This window comes from Pongo abelii, chromosome 8 (genome assembly GCF_028885655.2).
Source record: "Pongo abelii isolate AG06213 chromosome 8, NHGRI_mPonAbe1-v2.0_pri, whole genome shotgun sequence".
NCBI lineage: Eukaryota > Metazoa > Chordata > Mammalia > Primates > Hominidae > Pongo > Pongo abelii.
This window is the reverse complement of record NC_071993.2, coordinates 48,929,516-48,952,172: the sequence shown is the minus strand read 5'-3', so window position 1 is coordinate 48,952,172 and position 22,657 is coordinate 48,929,516. Positions and strand designations below refer to the sequence as shown.

At 41.7% G+C, this 22,657-nt stretch overlaps 1 protein-coding gene and 1 non-coding gene across 5 annotated transcripts in view; one reads left to right on the top strand and one right to left on the bottom strand.

Annotated features, from left to right (window-relative positions):
• Positions 1–236: 236 nt before the first annotated feature.
• The window catches only part of BMS1 (BMS1 ribosome biogenesis factor), a 48,253-nt gene continuing 25,832 nt past the window's right edge, over positions 237–22,657 (bottom strand). For 3 of the 4 annotated variants that reach the window (XM_063727211.1, XM_054521807.2, XM_063727210.1), the window contains exons 14-23: positions 14,919–14,992; positions 14,097–14,273; positions 11,354–11,542; positions 11,090–11,270; positions 10,786–10,844; positions 9,586–9,708; positions 8,373–8,520; positions 7,853–8,028; positions 1,215–1,376; positions 237–771 (exon numbers count right to left, since the gene is read on the bottom strand). In XM_063727211.1, the coding sequence (XP_063583281.1) occupies positions 541–771; positions 1,215–1,376; positions 7,853–8,028; positions 8,373–8,520; positions 9,586–9,708; positions 10,786–10,844; positions 11,090–11,270; positions 11,354–11,542; positions 14,097–14,273; positions 14,919–14,992 (1,520 nt within the window). In that variant the 3' untranslated portion in view covers positions 237–540. 4 annotated transcript variants of the gene reach the window in all.
• LOC129048532 (small nucleolar RNA U13) lies at positions 20,931–21,034 on the top strand. Its single transcript, XR_008510910.1, has one exon. It is a non-coding gene; the product is annotated as a small nucleolar RNA U13 (small nucleolar RNA).

Below are 22,657 nucleotides of genomic sequence, written 5' to 3'. Positions count from 1 at the left end.
GAGCCCATAGATCCCAGGTGCACAGTAGGCTGTACCATCTAGGTTTGCTTGTCACTCAAACAAAAAACACAACAAAAACACTACACACTCTTCTCTAAAATCTTCCATGAGAGCTGAGGGTTCAAGTGAATATTTCTTTCTCTTCTGGAAGACTCCTCATGAAGGTGGTAGCATAAATAATTGTCCACAAAGAATTGTCAGGCATTCATCCCTAATGAAAACTACTAAGCCAAAAGTAACAAAAAATATTTTAATGATATTTCTGTAGGACAAAATAATTAAACTGAGACAGGCAGAGGAAAGTAAGAGAATCCACATAACCACAGCTTACATCACTTTAAATCTCGACAGCCCCAAGTGATGAGAATGAACCCAGCCCAGCAGCCCAGGCTTCTCTGTTCCTCCTCTTGCAGGCACAGTTTGGGTAGAGACATCTCTTGAGCTCTTTCCCACTGACTTGTCATTCACAGGCATTCAAACTGTGATGTTTGAAACTGTCTACCTCCGCAGATCCAGGGACAGTCCCTCCAGTCCAAAGGCTCACTGCAACTGGCCCTCAGCCCCCTTCAAACTGGACTTCTGGTTTCTTCTTTCCTTCTGCCCCTGAATTCGGAAGAGCTTCTTCCTGAGGTCCTTCTGCCGCTTCAGCTTCTCCTCCTCCTCCTTCTGCTTGGCTCTGAAGTGCTCTTTATTGTGCAGGTGCCGCTGCTCCTTGGCCTTCTTCATCTTCTGACTGTGCACCGTACTCAGAGCATCCAGCAGTGCAAGGATCTGACAAGGACAAAAGCCGGTGAGTATCAGAATGCTCTCAGCCACCACACACTCGCATCCTAAGCACTAAGACTAGAGGCAACCCAAGATCCAAATGAATATTAACTGCGTGAAAATGCTTCCTGTGCTAGGAAGTCATTGTTGGCATGGAGACACAGGTGTGATCGCATTTTACCTTTACCACCTCTGTTCATCATTCTGTGGACACTGTGTGCAGCTAACCAAGACAGAAGGGTTCCCCAGCCATGTGCCTGTTATCCCCCATGAAAAGCACAGGGCAGAGCAGGACCAGGCAAAGGAAGGGAAATGGACTCTGGCTCTTCCTCTGACTTTAGTTCCAGTGCCCTGAATAACTGAGACTACAGTAGAAACAGGAAGTGTGCTACTGAGAGTGTTCTTTTCCTATCTAAATGCAGCGTGCAGTATGGCATGGGCGACAGTACCTTTCTTTCATGAGGCTCGCGTATGACGGCCGGTCTCCGCCTGTCCTTTGGCACCTTGCCTGCCTTTGCTTGGGTCTTGGGCTTGTTCTTAAATGGCAGGGCCTTCTGCAAGGCTTTTGGAATGTGCAGTGAATTAAAATGTTTCTTTTGCCTCAGGATTGGCTGAAAAGAAAAATAAAGACTGTGACATATTCAAATTATGATCAATGTGCATTTAAAACTTCTGCATAAAATCTTCTCATTGGGTTGACTTTTCCACAAGATCAGTAACACCAGAGTCTGCTGGCCCTGAGAAATCAGGACTCAATCATCTGCCAAATATGAACTGCCTCAGTGGACACCCACAATTCTCAGTAAACAGAGGAACAGAGAGCTTATACTTACAACTCTCCCCCCAAAACCCACTGTGCCCATTTCTATGGTATGGAACTATGGGGTCTCAACAGAACAGATGAATAGATCCCAGTTTCTTTTCATGGAAATTTCAGGCCTTGTCTTTGGGCCACTGAGGTGCTTATTTCCCAGACTAACAAAAATAATCTAGCTTTTTATCTTGACTATCAACCACTCTGGATGTTTTTTTTGTTTGTTTTTTTTGAGCTGGAGTCTTGCCTTGTCGCCCAGGCTAGAGAGCAGTGGCGCGATCTTGGCTCACGCAACCTCCACCTCCTGGGTTCAAGCAATTCTCCTGTCTCAGCCTCCCAAGTATCTGGGACTACAGGCGCACACCACCACGCCCAGCTAATTTTTGTATTTTCAGTAGAGATGGGGTTTCACCATGTTGGTCATGCTGGTCTTGAACTCTTGAACTCCTGACCTCAGGTGATCCATCTGCCTTGGCCTCCCAAAGTGCTAGGATTACAGGCATGAGACACCACAACTGGCCCACTCTGGATTTAAGGACAGTTCTTCCTTCAATCAGCAGCCAAAGAGTCCTGATTCCTGATTCTAATTAAGAAGTTTAACTTGGTATTCTATTTCTGATGGAAGGATGGCTAAAAGAAGGGAGACTCAAACAACAGATGAAGGCAAAATACTATGCACTGAATTTTCAAGGTAATCTTAAATTCTATGTTTAATTGAGATGACCCAAATCCTTTTTTTTTTTTTTTTTTTTTTTTTTTTTTTTTTATTGAGACGGAGTCTCGCTCTGTCGCCCAGGCTAGAGTGCAGTGGCACGATCTCGGCTCACTGTAACTTCTGCCCCTGGGTTCACACCATTCTCTTGCCTCAGCCTCCCGAGTAGCTGGGACTACAGGCGCCCGCCACCATGCCTGGCTAATTTTTTGTATTTTTAGTGGAGACGGAGATGACCCAAACTCTTAACCGCCTCATAAATACTGTTAATAAATTGAAAGTTTTGCCCTAGGCTTTTATTAAAGTCAACTATATAGAAAAAGTTTCTCCTATCTTGAAATGTATTATTAAAGACATCATCCCCAATAATATTCCATATTCTCTGTTTAGGAGCCCTGATTGTTTTCGAATTCAAGAATTCGGAGACATCTACTTGTTACAAAAGAGTAGAATGGATAATGGGCACCACATCCTGAAGTGTATTTTAATAAAAATTCATGTAAGACGATTCAAAATTTCATTAACTATTTTATATACAAAGAAATGCCTGGGAGATTTCTGTTTCTAGCAGAGTGGCAGACTGATGCCTTGAACAACCCTCTTATTACAAAACTGAATACTCCATATGAAAACAAATCTTTTCAAATGCATTGTTAAGCTGTGAAGAGAATAACAACAGTTCTAAGAAACCAAAATCTAAATGAAAACACAAGTCCAGGCAGGCACTGAAAACCTAAAATGAAAAAAAACAAAAACCGAAGAGGCCAATTGTCGGCAAGCATGTGGAACAGCAGGAACTCTTTAAACTGCTGCTGGTGGTGGAGGCCAAGCCGCTGTGCTCCCAGAACACGACACAGAAGCCTCCACACTGAAGCAGAGCACAGGTGCCCTGGAATCTCCACCCTACCTAGGGATCCTCCAGCAGAAGTGTGTGTGCCCCTGCATACCTGCAAGTCCCATATCCAGACCTTAGTATTAAGGGCCGTGGGATAACGGCCAAAAATAGGAAATCATTTTACCCATCAATGGATAAATGGTGACACAGTCATATAATGGAACTCAACAATGACAATAAATCAATGTCTGCCATAGACAAGAACATGGATGTGTTCCGTAATACTCAACTAAAGAAGCCAGGCTAAATAGAATGTGCTGTATTTTATAAAAGTCAAAATCAGGCAGAACAAATCTACGTCAGGAACTGGGAAAGTAGCTATTTTGTGGGTTGGGGAGGCAGTGCCTGGGAGAGGCCACAGGGCGAGGCTACTGCTTGGTCCAGGGCGTGGCAGCTGGTGTGCTACAGTTCATCTAGCTGCACACTTATGATTTGAGCACTCTTCCGTATGTACATTAACATTTCAATAAAAAGCTTATTAAAACATCAAAACTTTCAGAAAAATCCACATTGCTTTAATAGAAATTAGCACATTAATGTTTTAAAAATACATGTATATGGTGGGGAAAAAAATAGTTCAAAAGAGTACCCAGTGAAAAGTTTAAGAGGGAGTGACGCCAGCAAGGGGCCGATCAATAGCCCCTTGCGCTCATCCCCTGACAAAGACAGCCAAAGCAGCAAACAACTATATTTTGATGAGAGTCACTAAAGGAGAGCCCCAGAGTGCATCAAGGAGTAGCAGAAATCCAGTAGAGCACAGAAAACTAGGATGGTCACATAAAGGAGAGAAGGAAACATCTGCCCCCCACCACCCATCCCCCAGAGGGATCAGCCTGAAGCAGAGGGGATGTCTCCCTGCGGGGATAAGGAAGCAAGAGGGGCCCAGCAGCCCCAGCACTCCCCTCAGAGAAGGAACTGACATTGTGCCCCACCCCCATGGACCAGCTGCTGCTGCAACGTGCCCTCCTGGACCTGGAACCACTTCGGGAGCATGTCCCACCCAGGGTGAGCAGCCACCACACCCTTCTTCCATCCTCAGGCTTTGCTGCTCTATATCACCCCCACCTAGTGGCCCACCATCCCTGAGCTGCTGTTACACTGTCTTAGGCCATTTCGTGTGGCTGTAACAGAATACCTGAGAATCGGTAACTTATTTTATAAAAAAGGTTTATTTGGCTCACCCTGCTTGTGTCTGAAAGTCTGAGATCGGGCAGCACATCTGGCGAGGGTCTTGTGCTGCTTCATCTCATGGGGAAAGTGGAAGGGGAAACAGGTGTATGCAAGGGGCTCACATGGCAAGAGAGGAAACATGAGTCTAGGAAGCTGAACTCACTCTGATAACAATCCACTCCTGGTAAATAATCCAGTCCCATGAAAAGGCATTAATCTATTCATAAAGGATGCCCTGTGACCCAAATACCTCCCACTAGGCCCCACCTCCCACACCACCACATTTGGAATCAAATTTCAACATGAGTGCTGGTGGGAACAAACGATGTCCACATCACAGCATACACCCCACCCTGCAGGGCCACGCTGCCGTGCCCCTCCCCTCCCAGCTGCCATTGCACCCTGCCCCTTGGAGCCTGAGCTGACTTGGTGCCCTGCTTTCCAGGGAATCAGTGCCTTGGCCAGTCTCAGCAGTCACACCCCCCACCGCACGAGAGCTGAAGCACTGTCCTGCTTCACAGGGAATCAGTGTCTTGGCTGAGCTGAGCAGCCACACCTGCCAGGGATGAGCCAACATGGCTCCCCCACATCCCAGGAAAATGGCAATTGGTTGAACCTTGCCCTTCAGGACAAACAACTGTAGAACCCTGCTTCCTTGGAACTGGACTAGCCCTGGAGAATCTGAGTTGCCCAGGCACCTGCCTCCCCAGGGAGAGAAGTAGTTGCTGCACTGGTCCCTGCCCCCGAGGGCCCAAGCCACAGTAGTGCTCCATCATTCTGGGGTCCTTGCTGATGCTGCGCCTGGCCTCGCAGAGACTGAGATGCTGCTGTGTCCCACCACTGTAGGGTCCAGAGTCACTATCATGTCACTCCCATGTCCAGAGTCACTCCCATCCCCTGGGAGTTTACTTCTTAAACTCTTTGCAAAAATAGAGCAAGAGGAAATAATTCCAAACACATTTTACCAGGCCAGTATCACCTTAATACCTAAGCCAAACCAAAACACACACACACACACACACATACACATACACACACACAAAACAAACAAAAACTACAGGTCAACTTCTCCAATAAATTAAACACTGATGCAAACATCCTAAAAAAATTTTAGCAAATAGAATTCAACAACACATCAAAAACATCATACATCGTGTTTAAGTGGGATTTATCCCTGGCATGCAAGGCTGGTTTAACATATGTAAATCAATCAATGTGATATATCACATTAACAAAATGAAAGATAAAACGACATGGTCACCTCAATTGATGCAGAAAAAGCATTTAACAAAGTTTAGCAACTTTTCTTGATAAAACCTCTTAACAGTTTATGTATAGAAGGAAAGTTCCTCAACGTAATAAAGACCATTTATGAAAAACCCACAGTCCACATCATAGTGGGGAACAACTAAAAGCTTTTCCACTAAGATTGAGTACAAGATAGGGATGGCCAGCCTCATCACTTTTATTCAATAGAGTACTTGCAAGAGCAATCAGATGAGGAAAAAACGGCAACTAAATTAAAGAAGTAAAATTATCTCTATTTGCAGATGACAAGATCCTTTACGTAAAAAACTCCAAAGACGCCACAAAAAAGTGTGAAAACTACTAAATCAATTCAGTTAAGCTGCAAGGTATAAACTCAACATATAAAAATCAGTTGCATTTCTGTATACAAATAACCTAGCTGACAAAGAAATCAAGAAAATAATCTCATTTACAATAGCATCAAAGAAAAACAAAAACTTAGCAATAAACTTAACCAAGAAGGTGAGAGATGTGTACACCTGAAAACCACAAAACATTGATGAAAGAAATTTAGACATGAACAAATGGAAAGACATCCTATGTTTATGGATCAGAAGAATTAATATTGTTAAAATGTTCACACTACCCAAAGCAAATATACAGATTTAGCACAATCCTCATCAAAGTTCTGATGGCATTCTTCACAGAACAGAATAAAACAATCCTGGCCAGGCGCAGTGGCTCACGCCTGTAATTCCAGCACTTTGGGAGACCGCAGCGGGCGGATCACGAGGTCAGGAGTTGGAGACCAGCCCGGCAAACATAGTGAAACCCTGTCTCTACTAAAACCACAAAAATTGGCTGGGCGTAGCGGCACGTGCCTGTAGTCCCAGCTACTTGGGAGGCTGAGGCAGGAGAATTGCTTGAATCCGGGAGGCAGAGGTTTCAGTGAGCCAAGATTATGCCACTGCACTCCAGCTTCGGCGACAGAGTGAGACTTTGCCTCAAAAAAAAAAGAAAATAAAAGAAAAAACAATCCTGAAACTCACATGGAACCACAAAAAACCCCAAACAGCCAAGAGATTACTGTGAAAGAAAAAGTTGGAGGCATCACACCTCTTGATTTAAAATTGTATTACAAAGCTATAGTAATCAAAACAGTATGGTGCTGGCATAAAAACAAAAAAATAGACCAATGGAATAGAACAGAGACCTTTGAAATAAATCCAAACATATACTGTCAACTAATTTTTGACAAGGGCAAACAAGACAACACAATGGTAAAAAAGACAGTCTCTTCAATAATAGTGCTGGGAAAACTGGATTTTCACATGCAAAATAATAAAATTGGGCCCTGATCATACACCATACACAAAAATCAACTCAAAACAGATACAAGACCCAAGACCCAAATAAGACCTGAAACCATAAAACTCCTAGAAGAAAACATAGGGGGAAAGCCTCTTGACATTGGCCTTAGCAATAATTTTTTGGATATCGCACCACAAGCCAGGCTACAAATGTAAACATAAACAAGGAGGACTGCATCAAACTAAAAAGCTTCTGCACAGCAAAGGAACAACCAACAAAATGAAAAGGGAACCTACAGACTGGAGGAAATATTTGCAAACCACTTATCTGATAAAGTGTTAATATCCAAAAATCAGTAAAGAACTCTTACAACTTAATAGCAGAAAAACAACCCAGTTGAAAAATGGGCCAAATAGGAAATGACCAATAGGAAATGGGGAGATGTATATTAAAATAATACAAAGTAGCAGACATATAGGATGAACAAGTTAGAGATCTAGTGTATATCATGAGGGCTATAGTTAATAAAAATGTATTGTCTTTGGGATTTTTGTTAAATAAGTAGATTTTAGCTGTTCCTGTTACACACAAAAAAATCTAATTATGTGAGATGGTAGCTATGTTAATTTGCTTCACTATAGTAACAGTTTACTATCTATATGTATCCTTTAAGATCATGTGGTCAACCTCAAATATATAAAATAAAATTTATTTTAAAAAAGAAAAGTTTGTCTTCAATCCAGAAAGAACCACTATTACCATTTTTTGGTGTTCCATTCCAAAATATTCCACAAATATACAATTGTTCAATCAAATTTAACATTAGATGTTATACTTGAATATTCAAAGCACGTAAGAAATTATAGAAAAGTGTCTGGGTGACTCCCTGTCTGTAGAGCACAGGCTTCATCTCCACTAACACACACGCGACCAGTACCTTATACAGAGAGTCCTTGTTCGCCTTTAGTCTGACGCCATGGGCGAGCCTGAGTTGGCCCGTTGTCCGCATTCCTGACCAGGTGTCTTTCTCACCCACTGCTTTCAACAAAGATGTTACTGGGTTATAGAAGGCTGGGATGGAAACAGGATACCAAGTTCGCATGAAGACAATATCTGAAAAGAGAGGTGATTTACTTTAACATTTTCAAAAGAAGATTCATATCCATATTGTGAAGAAACAAAGAATAAAACCTTCACTCCAAACTTCTCTACCTGGCTGCAAAGTATTTGAAGGGAAAGCTCGCTACGGAAACTATTCTCATAGATCACAGAACTGTTACTGGGTGTGGCCAGGGGACTGCAGACACAAAGCGAATGGGCACACCGCATAAGACCGGGAGATCTAAGGCTGGAGCTGCTCAACTCTCTAGAGACCTGACTCCAGCCTCTCGTCACACTGGCTAGAAGTCAAGCATGAATGGTAACACCCTGCCCTGAACACTACTCAAGACACTCACCGCTCATCAGCAGCTTATCCTCAAAGCTGGCTCGGAAAGCTCCTTCTGGAGCTCGGAGTGCTTTCTTGATCTGCCCCCTTATCCCACTGACAGTTCGAATCACAGCACCTTCAAATTTGGCCACTTCCAAGGCAGAATTAAACATTCCCTACAGGTATAGCAAGATAAAAACACACACACACAAAATCATATACTTTATGCTTTACTTCTTACTTCAAACATACATCCTTGATTAAAGAACAAAAACAACTCACTGAAGGGTGATAAAATAATCAAAATGTATTTGCCCCTGAAAGTGGAATTACTACCTCAAAAAGAATACAACTCTTTCATTTTCCCCAAAATAATCATGTCAGTTCATGGGCATGCTCATCACTGCTGTCTGTGTGGAAGAGAAGATCGAAGAGGGATTTACTGGACTGAACTGGCCTAGGCAGTCTTTGCTGGCATCTCTCAGACTGGACTGCAGCCCAGATCCTTTTACTCAGGTGCATGCACTTAGAACATGAAAACAGTAAGATAAACGCCGGTGGTATTATTACCTTATATTGCAAGAACATTTTAAGACTTTCTAACTCTGTGTTTTCAACAGAAACATCCCCACTAATGAAATTCTGAATAAATGCTGCTCAAACCAACCTCCCCAAATACTGAAAAACAGTACATCCGTTTCTCTGTACCCTTGCCAAGTTGTCTGCAAATGCTTTGTCGATTTTTCTACTGAATGGTTAGACAAACTTGTGATTTTTTTCCCTTTCTTAACACAAATAAAAAAAGTGTTTCCTACTTTTTTTATTTGTGTTAAGGGAAAAAAATCACAAGTTTGTCTAACCAGTAGAAAAATCGACAAAGCATTTGCAGACAGCTATTTTACATGACAATTATAACTAATAAAAATAATAAGACAAAAAAAAAAAAAAAAAGTAGGAAACAAAACCCAGTGGATAAAATGACATATTTTCAATATGAGTTCTGTGGCAGTCTCACATGGAAGTTATGAGTAACAGCCTCAATTCCTAAAGAGCTGTTTTACCACTGCTTTTTAGAGCATATTTAAGTAACACAGAATATAAAGGAGCAAACAAAATATGAAGTTTATAAAAGATTTCAAACACTTTTCTAAAAATATGAGGCCCATATTTTAAAGGTATTTCATTCCTTTTCTCAAACAATATGGACATTTATAAATATGAGAATATATAGATATACAGACCTTAATAAATGAAGTGTTCTTGAAAATTTTATATGGAAAACCAGTTAGCTTTAATTTCTTCACAATTTTTATGGATTTATCCAGATCAAGAACAACTCCTGTGGCAGCTATTCGAAAATCAGGCTAACAGGAACCCCAAAATTTGAAAATAGGAATAATATCAGCAAGAGAAAAACTTCAATTCTATGTGACACAATAAATTACCAAAGTCAATTTTACTTACAATTAGCTAAGAAAAACAAGAGAGACCATCTGAACTTGCAACCCAGTGGTTTGACAAAAGCAATCCAAAACTTTAAAGTTGGTAAGTCAAACTAACAAGGGTGACTTGAGGCCGGGCACAGTGGCTCATACCTGTAATCCCAGCACTTTGGGAGGCCAAGGCAGATGGATCACCTGAGGTCAGAAGTTCAAGACCAGTCTGACCAACATGGCAAAATCCCGTCTCTACTAAAAATACAAAAATTAGCTCAGCATGATGGTGCACACCTGTAATCCCAGCTACTCGGGAGGCTGAGGCAGGAGAACCGCTTAGACCCAGGAGGCAGAGGTTGCAGTGAGCCAAGATCGTGCCACTGCACTCCAGCCTGGATGACAGAGTGAGACTCTGTCTCCAAAAAAAAAAAAAAAAAAAAAGGCGACTTGAGTACTTTCCTGAGAGTGATTTCAGAGGAATGTAATTTCACTATAATGATTTATTTGCAATGAAATGGAAAAGAAAAATACAGTTGCAATGTTTAGGAAATTAAAATTTGGACCTCCAGGGCAGATTCCACCTGCTCATTATTCTGCTTTCTTCTCTGTTAAATGGGACCAATAAACCCTGCCTTGTCTGATTGGTCAAATGAAAATGGAGTGAACAGACTGCTACCCCAGCACGGCTGCAGGGAGTCTCTGATGGCTCCTCACAACCTCATATAGTGCTTAGCACATGGTGAGCACTGCTTAAGTACTTGCTTAGATAAATAAATGCGAAAGATGCACAAAAATAGGAAATGTACCATTATAATTCTTCCACCTCCCCTCCTCTAATCCCACACCCTACTGAAAAGGATGTAGGAAGATTAAAAGCAAAGGGATATTTACTTTATATTAATAAAAATGAGTAATTTTCAACTTAAAGTCTCATGTACATAATAACCCACACTCAGGATATATTTGTCAAACCAATCTGTAAAAGAAATCATCCAAGATAGTTACCATTATGCCACTGACAGACTGTATTGCCAAGAAACCAGTTCCCTGTGGAGTGATAGGGCCTTAAAGGAAAAGGAAAAAAAGAAATATAGCAAACCACAAATTTTAGATTCTAATTTAACATACTGGATATGGACATTTAGATTTGGATATAGATTTACATATATACTCCAAACCACCTCCCCGCTCCCAGAAAAGAGAAAAACCTTAGGAGTGGAATTTTATGAAAGAAAAGCACAAAGCTATAATAACGCAGCCTGTAAGGTTTAATCTCGGCAATAGGCAAGTTATTGTAAACATATTTTACCCCAAAAGGCTGCTCCGCAATGCATGTGCTGTGGGGTATACTTTAGAAGCCTTTGTCTTCCATTGTGATCTTCGATATAATACAGTGGGATGGTCTGAAACCTCCTCCACCCTACAGAAAATATGATTGGATCTCGGGACTTGAGGATTTTCTTATACCAGCGATGTTTCTTCAGACGCATCTGAGGGTATGAGAGGGTAAGATGATTGATGGAGGGGAAATCCACAGAGCCGAAGGCATCAAATATGCAGCAAAGGGACCCACCTGCACGTAGCCAACATTTCCCTCACTGTTGCCCAAGCCACCCAGGATAATGGGGTAATGGGGGTCAAAGTTCTGCACAAATTCACAGGGAACATTTTCAATCTCAACGCGGACGTACATCCCAGGTCGAAAACCCTCATACTGAACTCTGGCTTCATCATCTTGATCTTCAAATTCTGCGCGATTCAGCTGTACATGACCGGGAAAAAAAAAACCTGTATGCTGTTATCTGTAATAAACATAAGATTAACATGAACAAATAAGCAATTTCTAAGTAAAGGAACTGTGGACAGAATTATGTAGGCTTTATCCTATTAAAAATACTACACATTTGGCTGGGTACAGTGGCTCACGCCTGTAATCCCAGCACTTTGGGAGGCCGAGGCGGGCAGATCACATGAGGTCAGGAGTTTGAAACCAGCCTCGCCAACATGGTGAAACCCCGTCTCTACTAAAAATACCAAAATCAGCTGGGCATGGTGGTGCGTGCCTGTAGTCCCAGCTACTCAGGAGGCAGAGGTGAGAGAATCGCATGAACCCGGGAGACGGAGGTTGCAGTGAGTCGAGATCGTGCCACTGCACTCCAGCTTGGGCAATAGAGCGAGATTCCATCTCAAAAACCAAAAAACCAAAAAAAAAAAAAAACCTACACATTTTACCTCTACAGTCTGCTCAGAATATGTCCCAACTGTTTTCTTCTCTCCTGCTCCAAGGGACAGCAAATGTAGATAACTGTGGAGCCCTGCATGCCCAAACACTGGAAATGTCCCCAGTCCACACCTTCTTTCCTTCCTTTCCGAACAATTCTTTCACATTTTTTACGTAATTGTAATTAATTACAATTACATAATATTTAAAATGCAGTTCCTCAATCACACTAGTCACACTGGAAGTGGTTCATATCAACCTGCAGCCAGTGTTACAATATTGGGAAGCACTGACGTGCACCTCGATGATCACAGAAAGTTCTATGGGCAGCTCAGGCACAGATGATTTGTCCATGCCTCTACTCAGGGCCACACATCACTTGCTCACTAGACACCATCCACTCTTCCTGGACTTTATTCCAACAGCTCTTCCCTCTGTTCTCTCTCTTATCTCAAAACCTTTTGATTCCACTTCTTCCACCAACAACTGCTTCATTTCTCTGCTTCTCTCTGCAGCAAAACCTCACAAAAGTTTTCTGCAGTTGCAGCCTCCAGTTCCTCTGCTCCCATTCTCCTACATCCATGAAAATTGGTGCTTGCCAAGATCGCTGAAGGCCTCCACGCTGAAGGACTCCTCCAGTGGTCAACTCTGCCTTCACCGTAGTTAACATGGCAGCGGGATCTGAACAATGCTTCGCCTCCGTGTACAACTGGCCTCCTGCGTGCCTGCATGCTCACACTGCTCAGGACTCACGGCCACAATCGCCCCATCTTGCCCATGCCAGTCTTGCTCCTCCCACTCACTCTGCACTCACTCCCCGACCACCTCACAGCATGAAGTGGCATCTACATGCTGAGGGCTGTACATCTAAGTCCCTGGACAGACCTCTCTCTCCAGACCTGACACTCCGCTTGTCTGCATGATACCCAGCCGAACCAAACATCATCTTCCCAAAACTGCATCTACAGAGGGTTTCCTATCCAACTTACAACAACCCATCCTTCCAGGAACTTCCAGTCGCCATCCTCATTTCCTCTCACACACCCCACATTCAGTCCACCAGGAAATCCTACTGACCCAGCTTCCAAATAAAGTCTATCTGGGTTTGACTCTTTGTCTCATCTCCACTGCCAGCCATCTGGTTTGTGCCACCCGACTGATCTCTTGGCAGAGTGATCCGATTACCTGAATGTCTCTCCTCTGCTCAAAACCTTCCAAGGACTCCCATTTCAGAGTGAAACATTCAGTCTTTTCCAATGGCCCACAAGGCTCTAGGTAATTTTAAATTGTAAATGGTGTGAAGCAAAAACTTCAGAGTTAGCTTAGTCATGCCTTTCAAAGGTCAACACAGACTAGCAACCGCTAAGCTAATGCCTAATCAGGAAATAGTCCTTTGACTAGATGAAGACCTAGGATGAAACTCCGTTTCACAAATCATATACCTAATCTGTTCCAGCTTACACAGGCACTCCTGGCTTCACTAACAAGACGCAACTCAGATGCTCACCATCAACTGTACCCACGTTTCTGTGTCTGTCTCCTTCAGAGTGAGATCACCGCCTCCAGCAACCTGCTCAGCATCCCCAGGCAGGAGGGCCACACCATCTCCCTTTATTTCCACATCTGACCTTATACTCCACATGTCCTTCTGAACTCTGACCAGGATGAGTTTTCAGAGCACTTCCCCTGGGAGCTCTGGTGTGTCCATAAGCCACAGGGGCCACTGATCACCTGCCATTCAAATCAGGGAGCAGCGATGGGAATAGGCTGCCAATGCTTGCACTGAAATGAACACACTGTCTCAGATCACTACATTGTAAAAGTAGAGACCATCTCAAAAGGAGAGACCATGTCTCAGTCATTTCTGTTTCCTAATTCTTGTTACAAAATAGGTATGAATCTTTTTCTGGTGACCTTCTGACTGCAGAAACAATGAGCTCACTGCATGAATAAACACACTCACATGCATCTCTACCCAGGAGTCCAAATGAAAGGCACAGAAGCAGGATAGGAAGCAGGGACCCAAACAAAGTCAGGGATTCCTGTGCTATATGATAGTCTTGACAAGGGGCTAAGAGGAACTGAGGTTTCTCACCTGTGCTTGTTTCTGCATTTCTCCTTTAAGATCATCAAAATATGTGCTTTCTCCTTCATCATATTCTGCATCAAACATCTCCTTCAATTTTCTCTTCTTATCCAAATGCTTTTTCTTGGCACTTTCTTCTTCGTCAGGGTCAATTTCTTCCTTAACTTCTTTCTCTATATCTTCATTCTTAAATTTCCAGAAGAAAAAATTCTGTGTATGTTTATGAAGGTCTTTTCTTTAAACATTAGATTTTTAAAAGTTCTATTTAAACAAAAATCTTCGCAAAAATCTGTTATGATTATCAATAAAACAAAACAAAACACAACACAACCTTTTTCTCTGAATAACATAGTACTGCTACAGGAAATGGTTACATCTGCATTACAATTAGCTGCTATTCCTTAAGCTGGCTGGGAACACAAACTGGAATAAAAATAACAGACGTATCCCTCACCCAGATGCTCCCAGACCCTGTTCTAAAGAAATATTAGGGAGAACAGGGACTTCATTCTTTTAAATGACACTTAAATTTAAAAAAAGGAGAATGATGGCAATGGTTGAATGTAAGTCCAAGAAGCTAAGACTTATGTGAGTGAAAAATCACAGTGGACTTGGCAAATGACTACGGCAAGAAACGGTAGTAACTGTCATCCAAAACTTAACAAGTAAACAAGAAAGCTTCTCTTTGGTCCCCACATCCCCATCCTTTAGGAAGGAATCTATCCATCCAGTCTGCAATCTTCACACATCACAAGTAAGATTTACATTTCTCAATGTAGGCCTCTCTCAGAACACAATGACCAAGAACAGCCAGCTACGACAAAGTCATACCTGAGTATTGGGGCCTGATTTTCCCTTGTGCACGTCCCCCGTTTCCAAGTCTTCAAAGTCACCGTAGAGCTCCTCTGGGAAAAGAACGCCCAAAGGCTGCTCTGTGAGCCAGGCATGCATGTGCTGCTGGCCCCACCCACCACAGGCCCACAGTATGCTCCACGTTCCAAGCCTCATTCTCACTGTTCCTGTCACTACACACACAGGCAAAACTTTGCACTAGGGAATGCTTTGTAAAACAGTTCATATTTCATCATCTGTTTAGGTAAACTAAATGGACCCAATCCACATTTCCGCACTTCATGTCAAAATCCCAATCTCAATTTTTCCAGTATACATAATGGACACTCTTTTGTTTTTGTTCTTTTTTTTGGAGACGGAGTCTCACTCTGTCACCCAAGCTGGAGTGCAGTGGCACGATCTCAGCTCACTGCAACCTCCGCCTCCTGGGTTCAAGCAATTCTACTGCCTCAGTCTCCCGAGTAGCTGGGATTATAGGCACCCGCCACCAAGCCTGGCTAATTTTTGTATTTTCAGTAAAGATGGGATTTCACCAATTGGCCAGGCTGGTCTCGAACTCCTGACCTCGTGATCTGCCCTCCTCAGCCTCCCAAAGTGCTGGGATTACAGGCATGAGCCACCGCACCTGGCCAATGGACACTCTTTATGAAAGACACAGAGGTCTATGTGTGTCCCCCAAAAGAATAGTTCAAAGAATGAATAGAAAAGCCCCACGCTGATACCAGCACATGTGAAAAGGAGTCTCAATGTAAGTTCAACACAACACAATTGTGTAACACACCTAGGGGAAATTTTAGATTATATAAAACATAGCATTTAGATTAAGAGTAGAGCCCCAAACCCACCAAACCCATGGGAAGAGCTTATTCACTCATTCATTCCTTCATTTGTTTTTGGAGCTCTGGGCTCAATTATAGTTCCCACTCTTAAAAGAAATAGACAAGTAAGGCTGGGTGCAGTGGCTCACGCCTGTAAACCCAGCACTTTGGGGGCCCGGGAGGCAGAGGTTGCAGTGAGCCATAATTGCGTCACTGAACTCCAGCCTGGGTGACAGAGTGAGACCCTGTCTCAAAAAAAGGAAAATAAAAGAAATAGGCAAGTTAAAACTCATTTGGGAGAGCAACGTTTACAAGGCTATTAAAACATTTTCACATAAGGGCCAAAGAACCAGTAGAAGTTATAATAGATAGGAAGCTCCCATTTGTAATAAAAGCAAAAAAGGACAAAATAGGAATAAACCTAAAAAGAAATGAACCGGAACTTTATTTTTTTAAAAAAGAAGAAAAGCTTTAATATGCTACCAAAGGACAAAAGGAATAGCATCACCACCAACACTATAAGTGCTCGCCACACCAGGCACTGCGTTAAGTACTCTCCTTGACTTAACCACATTCTTCAACCCAAGGAAGTAGGTGTTGTAAATATTATCTACTGAATAATGATATGTCCTCATTTGAAAGACTCGACATCACAAATACACCAATTCTCCCTTTAGCACAGTGACAACCCGAAACCACCATTAAGGATTTCTGGTCTAGAGAAGATAACACATTATACCCTCCTAAGAAATAACAGACAGGAGATGATCAATGGAGAATTCTGAAAGGTGGAAAGAAAAAGGCTGCTGAGGGACTCTAGGACTAGGGAATGCATAGTGGCCAGGTGTCTCCCTGGACCTCATCCAATAGGAAGCTGACCAGGCCCAGAGTTTCCCAACTCCCAACGTAGCAATAGAAGGCAACCCAGGCAAACTCAGCCCCCCAGATCAAAGGAAATCTTCCCCACAACAAGAAAACCAGCTCCACACACCAAGACAACCACCATTCCCCACCCACCTAGCTGCAGCAGGTGGCCCAGCCTGGGGCAGCTCCCCTGTTTCCTCAGCTGGGCAACTGCAGGGACTGGTGGGAGAGTCCCAGTGATACATATAAGCCAAACAGACCAAAATAACACCATGAAGGCTCTGAAATTAAATTGCCATTGGAATCACAGCCCACAAAGTAGACCAGGACCTACAGACTAACACAAATAGGAGGACTGCCTGCAAAAATAAAAAAATTACATAGGCAGATGTTGGAACCATCTGACTCACCACTTATAACAGTCAGTATAAAAATGCTTCAACAAGCAACTACAAATCCTATGGCAACAAACAAAGAACTGAAAACATCAGCAAAGAAACTGAAGAATCAAATGGAAATTACAGAAATATAAAATACAGTAACAAAAATTAAAAAAAAATCTATCTAGATGGGCTCTATTGAGTAAAAGTAGAGACGACAGAGGAGAGAATCAGAGAAGCTGAAACCTGATCAACAGAATTCACCCAGTCTAAACAATAGAGAGAAAATAACCTGAAAACAAATGAACAGAGCTGCACGGACCTGTGGGACGATAACAAAAGACCCCGCATTTATGTTATCTGAGACCCACAGGAGACCAGAACTACGAAAGCATGCAAATAACTAATTCCTGACGCTTCCCACATTTAGTGAAAGGTATAAACTTACAGATTCAAGAAGCTGAGCAAACCTCAAAGTATACCAAAAGAAAGCAACGCTGATTAAACTTTCAAAACTAAAAACAAAGACCAAAAATGGCAGAATGCCTGTAGGGACACACCAACTCAAATGCCATGGAGGCCAGAAGGAAGTGGCACAACATTTTCAAGTGCTTAAAAAAAAACCAACCAAACAAACAAACAAAAAAAACCAACCAAACAAACAAAAAAACTGTTGGCTGCAAATTCTATATCCCATGAAACTACCCTTCAGAAATGAAGAGAGAAATAAAGACATTATCAGAGGAAGAGAATATAGGAATTTGTCTCTGGTAAATTTAGAAATGCTAAAAAGTGGCTACAGAAATATGTTCTGTCATTTCCACAATACAAAAAATTAAAACAAAAAAATCAAAATAAAAAAATGGCTACAGAAAGTTCTTATGCAGAAGGGATGAATATGGGACTACGGGAGGAGGGACAAAGGAAAGACCAGAAATGTGGATACATACACGAGACAATCCGCAGTTCTTAAAATCACATTTGACGACTGAAACAAAAACCATACCACCACCTAATACTCAAGCCAGTGATTCATACAAGCGGAAAAGGTAAAGAGACATAAATGCAAGGCAGGTTTCCACACTTTGAAGTGGTAAATACTGGCACCAGTAGACTACTATATTACAATACGCATATTGTAACATCCAGGCAAACACTTCAAGACTATACAAACAGATACACGCAACAACATTATACAGAAATAGATCAAGATGGAGGGAAAGAAGAAGGAAACAAAAAAGCAAATAGTAAAAACATCAGACATAAGCAATTATGTAACAAAAAGCACCTTAAATAAATGTAAATGGTCTAAATAAACCAAAAGACAGATGGATGGAGAGCCTATAATAAACACATGGCCCAACGAAATACTGTTCATGAGAAACTTCAAACTCACTTAAGGACTTAAGTAGGCTGAAAGTAAAAGAATGGAGAAAGATATCCTATGTAATCATTAATTTTTTAAGGAAGCAGGAGTGAATATATTAATATCTCATGAAGTAGACTTCAAGCAAAATAATTTACCAGAGCTGGAGAGGGTCTTCGCTGAATTTTAAGATCTAAAATTTCCTATGCCGCCTTGACATCTTTGAGCCTCACAGGGCCCAAAAGGCCTAGCCGTGGGTTTTCCTGTTTCTACCAGACACCCCCTACCCTGCCACCCAGCAGGAAAGGCTCCCCACCTGGCTAGTTCTTTTATCAGCCAGAACAGTTGCAGCTCAGCCTAAGAAGTTTCACTTCACCTGTCTGCCAGCCCATGAATTTATTCAAACAAGCCAACTGCATTCCCCCTTAGGAACCACTGGTCATTGTGCACTCTTGTTACTACCAAGCCTGCCTGCTTCCTCAGCCCCCAGCCCTCACTCCGCTACAGAGTATGGTGCCCATCTGACCCTGCGTGGCATGCAGTGTCCTCCTCTGAGCTGTGGGTATATGTGACTAAAACACTGCTGTCAGTCTCATCCATCCACGCCAGGTGTCGTGTTCAGCCATCTCCTACACTTAAGGGCAGGGACCCCTCCTTCACCAATGGGGTGAAAAGGAAGTGACCATAACAACTGCTTAATGACAAAAGGATTAACCCACCAAGAAGACATCTACTTCAACATCTTCCTCTCAGCAACTGTTAAAACTAGGCAGAGGCCGGGCACAGTGGCTCATGCCTGTAATCCCAGCACTCTGGGAGGCAAAGACAAAGGATAGCTTGAGGCCAAGAGTTCGAGCCTGGGCAACATAGCAAGGCTTCGTCTCTCCAAAAAATTTTAAATTTAGCCAGGTGTGGCGGCACGCACCTATAGTACCAGCTACTCAGGAGGTTAAGCCAGGAGAACTGCTTGAGCCTAGGAGGTCAAGGCTGCAGTGAGTCACGTTCGTGCCACCGCACTCTAGCGTAAGTGACAGAGTGAAACTAGGCAGAAAAGGAGCAAGGATTTACAAAAGATCTGAACAGTCAACCAGCAAAATCTGACATCCGTATAACACCCTACTCTCCAACAGCAAAATACACACATTTTTAAAGCCAATAGAAATCTATCAAGATGAAGTACATTTGGGGCAATAAAAGAAATCACAGCAAATCTAAAATAATTCAAATCGTAAGAATATGTTCTCAGAACATAATGTAATCAAGCTAGAAATCTATAGTAGAAAATCGGGAAACTCTCTAAATACTTGATAATTAAAACAACATATTTATAAATAATGCATGGGCCAAAAAGAAGTCCCAAAGGAAATATGAATGAAAATACAACACATGAACATTTGTGGGGTACAGCTCAGCAGTACTGAGAAGGAAATTTAAACACTAAATGCTCATATTAGAAATGAGAAAAGATAAACCAATAACCTAAGAAATTTCAAAAAGAACAAAATAAACCCCAAACAAACAGAAGAATAGAAACAATAAGGGGCAGAAATTGGCCGGGCGCAGTGGCTCACGCCTGTATTCCCAGCACTTTGGGAGGCCAAGGCAGGTGGATCAACTGAGGTTGGGAGCTTGAGAACAGCCTGACCAACACGGAGAAACCCTGTCTCTACTAAAAATACAAAAAATTAGCTGTGCGTGGAGGTGCGTGCCTGTAATCCCAGCTACTTGGGAAGCTGAGGCAGGAGAATCACTTGAACCCGGAAGTGGAGGTTGCGGGGAGCCAAGAACGTGCCATTGCACTCCAGCTGGGCAACAAGAGTGAAACTCAGTCTCAAAAAATAATAATAATAATAAATAAAGGGCAGAAATCAATAACACTGAAAACAGAAAAACAGAGAAAATCAATGAAACAAAAAGCTGGTCATTTGAATAGAATCAACAAAATTAATAAATTTTACGACAAAGATAAAAACAGAGAAGACACAAACCAACAACATCACGAATAAAACAGGGGTTATCAAAAAGGGTCCCACAGCCGTTAAAGAGTATTAAGCAAATACTCTAAACATCACCCTCAGACTACCCAAGCTGGTCTCTTCAAGAAGGCACTCAGTGCAACTTCCACTTTCCTAACAGGACTTGAAACACCTTGAAAATCATAAACTACCAAAATTCAGGCAAGATGAAATAGATAATCTGAATCGTCCTATAACCATTAAAGAAATAAAATTTGTAATTAAGAGCTTCTGGAACAAGAAATCTCCAGGCCCAGATGGTTTCACTGGAGAATTACACCAAATATTTAAAGAACTCATCCCAATTCTATGCAAACTCTTCCAGAAAACAGAATAGGGAACACTTTGCAACTCATTTTATGAGGCTAGTATTATCCCAATACCAAAACCAGATGAAGACAGTACCCCCACAAAAAGAAAAAACAAAACAAAACAAAAAAAACCCACAGACCAGTATCTCTCATGAATGCAAAAAGTCCTCAACAAAGTACTATCAAATGGAATCCAAGAACACATAAAAAGATTTGTATAAAAATTTTCATATGGTGATCTTTTCATAGTTCATAAGTGTGATGACTGGGTATTCATGCATGTATGTGGGATATGCCACCCTTGACCCTTGTTACAACATTAGCACGTTAACCATCTGACATGAAAAGAAAAAACAAAACAAAAAAACACACACATTTCCATATGTTGTATTTTCATTTTCATTCATGATCAAGTGAGAGTTATTCCAGGTATGCAAGTCTGCTTCAATATTCAAAAAATGAATCAGGCCAGGTGCAGTGGCTCCTGCCTGTAAACCTAATGCTTAGGAGGCTGAAGTGGGAGGATCCCTTGGAGCCAAGAGTTCCCTTGAAGCCAAGACCAGCCTGGGCAACACAGTAAGACCTGGCTCTACAAAAAAAAAAAAAAAAAAAATTAGCCAGGCATGATAGCACACACTTGTAGTCCTAGCTACATGGCAGGTGGAGGCAGGAGGATCACTGGAGCATAGGAGGTCGATGCTGTGGTGAGCCATGATCGCACCACTGCACTCCAGCCTGGGTGACAGAGGAAGATCGTGTCTCAAAAAATAAAAGGATCAGTGTAATCTATATCAAAAGAGTAAAGAATGAAACCCATATCCAGATGATCATATCAACTGACACCAAAAGGCATTAGACAAAATTCAACATCCAATCATGATAGTAAATAAATAACAGTGACAAGATTGGGAACAACATAGGAAGTCCACTCTCAGCACTCTTACTCCACATTGTACTAAAAGTCCAGTCACTGAATTAAGGCAGAAAATTTTAAAACAGAAAGAAGGCCAGGCATGGTCACTCACGCCTATAAATCCCAGCACTCTGGGAGGCTGAGGCAGGCAGATCACTGGAGTTCAGGAGTTTGAGACCAGCCTAAGCAACATAGTGAGACCCCATCTCTACCCCCAAAAAATTTAATTAAAAAAAAAAAAGAAGGAAAAGCCATACAGGTTGAAAAGAAAGAAATAACACTGTCTCTATGTTTTCTACACAACTGTCTGTGTAGACAATCCCAGGCAATCTACAAAGACAAAACAAAACAAAACCCTCCTACAACTAATAAGTGAGTTTAGTAGGACAAAAGAGAAACAAAAGAAAATCAATCAAAATCAAATACTTAGGTCTAAACTTATCAAAACATATTCCCAACTGGTATGCCGAAAATCATAATACTGAGGAAAGAGATAAAAACTAAAATAAATAAATATACTGTGTTCATCTATTTTAATATTCAAAATAGAAAAAGATTATCCCCCCAAACTGATCTATAGGTTTAATGCAATCCCTATCAAAATCCCAGCTAAGTTGTTGTAGACACAAACAAGTTTATTCTAAAATTTATAGGGAAAGTCACAAGCCTTGGGATAGCTTAACCAATCTTGAAAAACAAGAATAAAGTAAGAGGAGTCACTCTACTCAACATTAACACTCACTATAAAGCTACAGGAACGTAGACAGCAAGGGTGGTACTGGCCAAGGGATTGACATGTGAAGTCAATGGAACACAAGAGAACCCAGAAACAGATTCACAGAAAGATGCTCAACTAATTTTTTACAAAAGTCAAAAGCAATTCAATAAAATAAATGGTGCTAGAAAAATTATACAACTGCAGGCGAATATATAAACCTTGAGCTAAGCCTCATATCTCATAAAATGAAAAAATCAAAATAGATCCTGGGTGTAAAGAGAAAACAAAAAATACTATAAAAAACTGGTAAATTGGATTTCATCAAAAATAAAA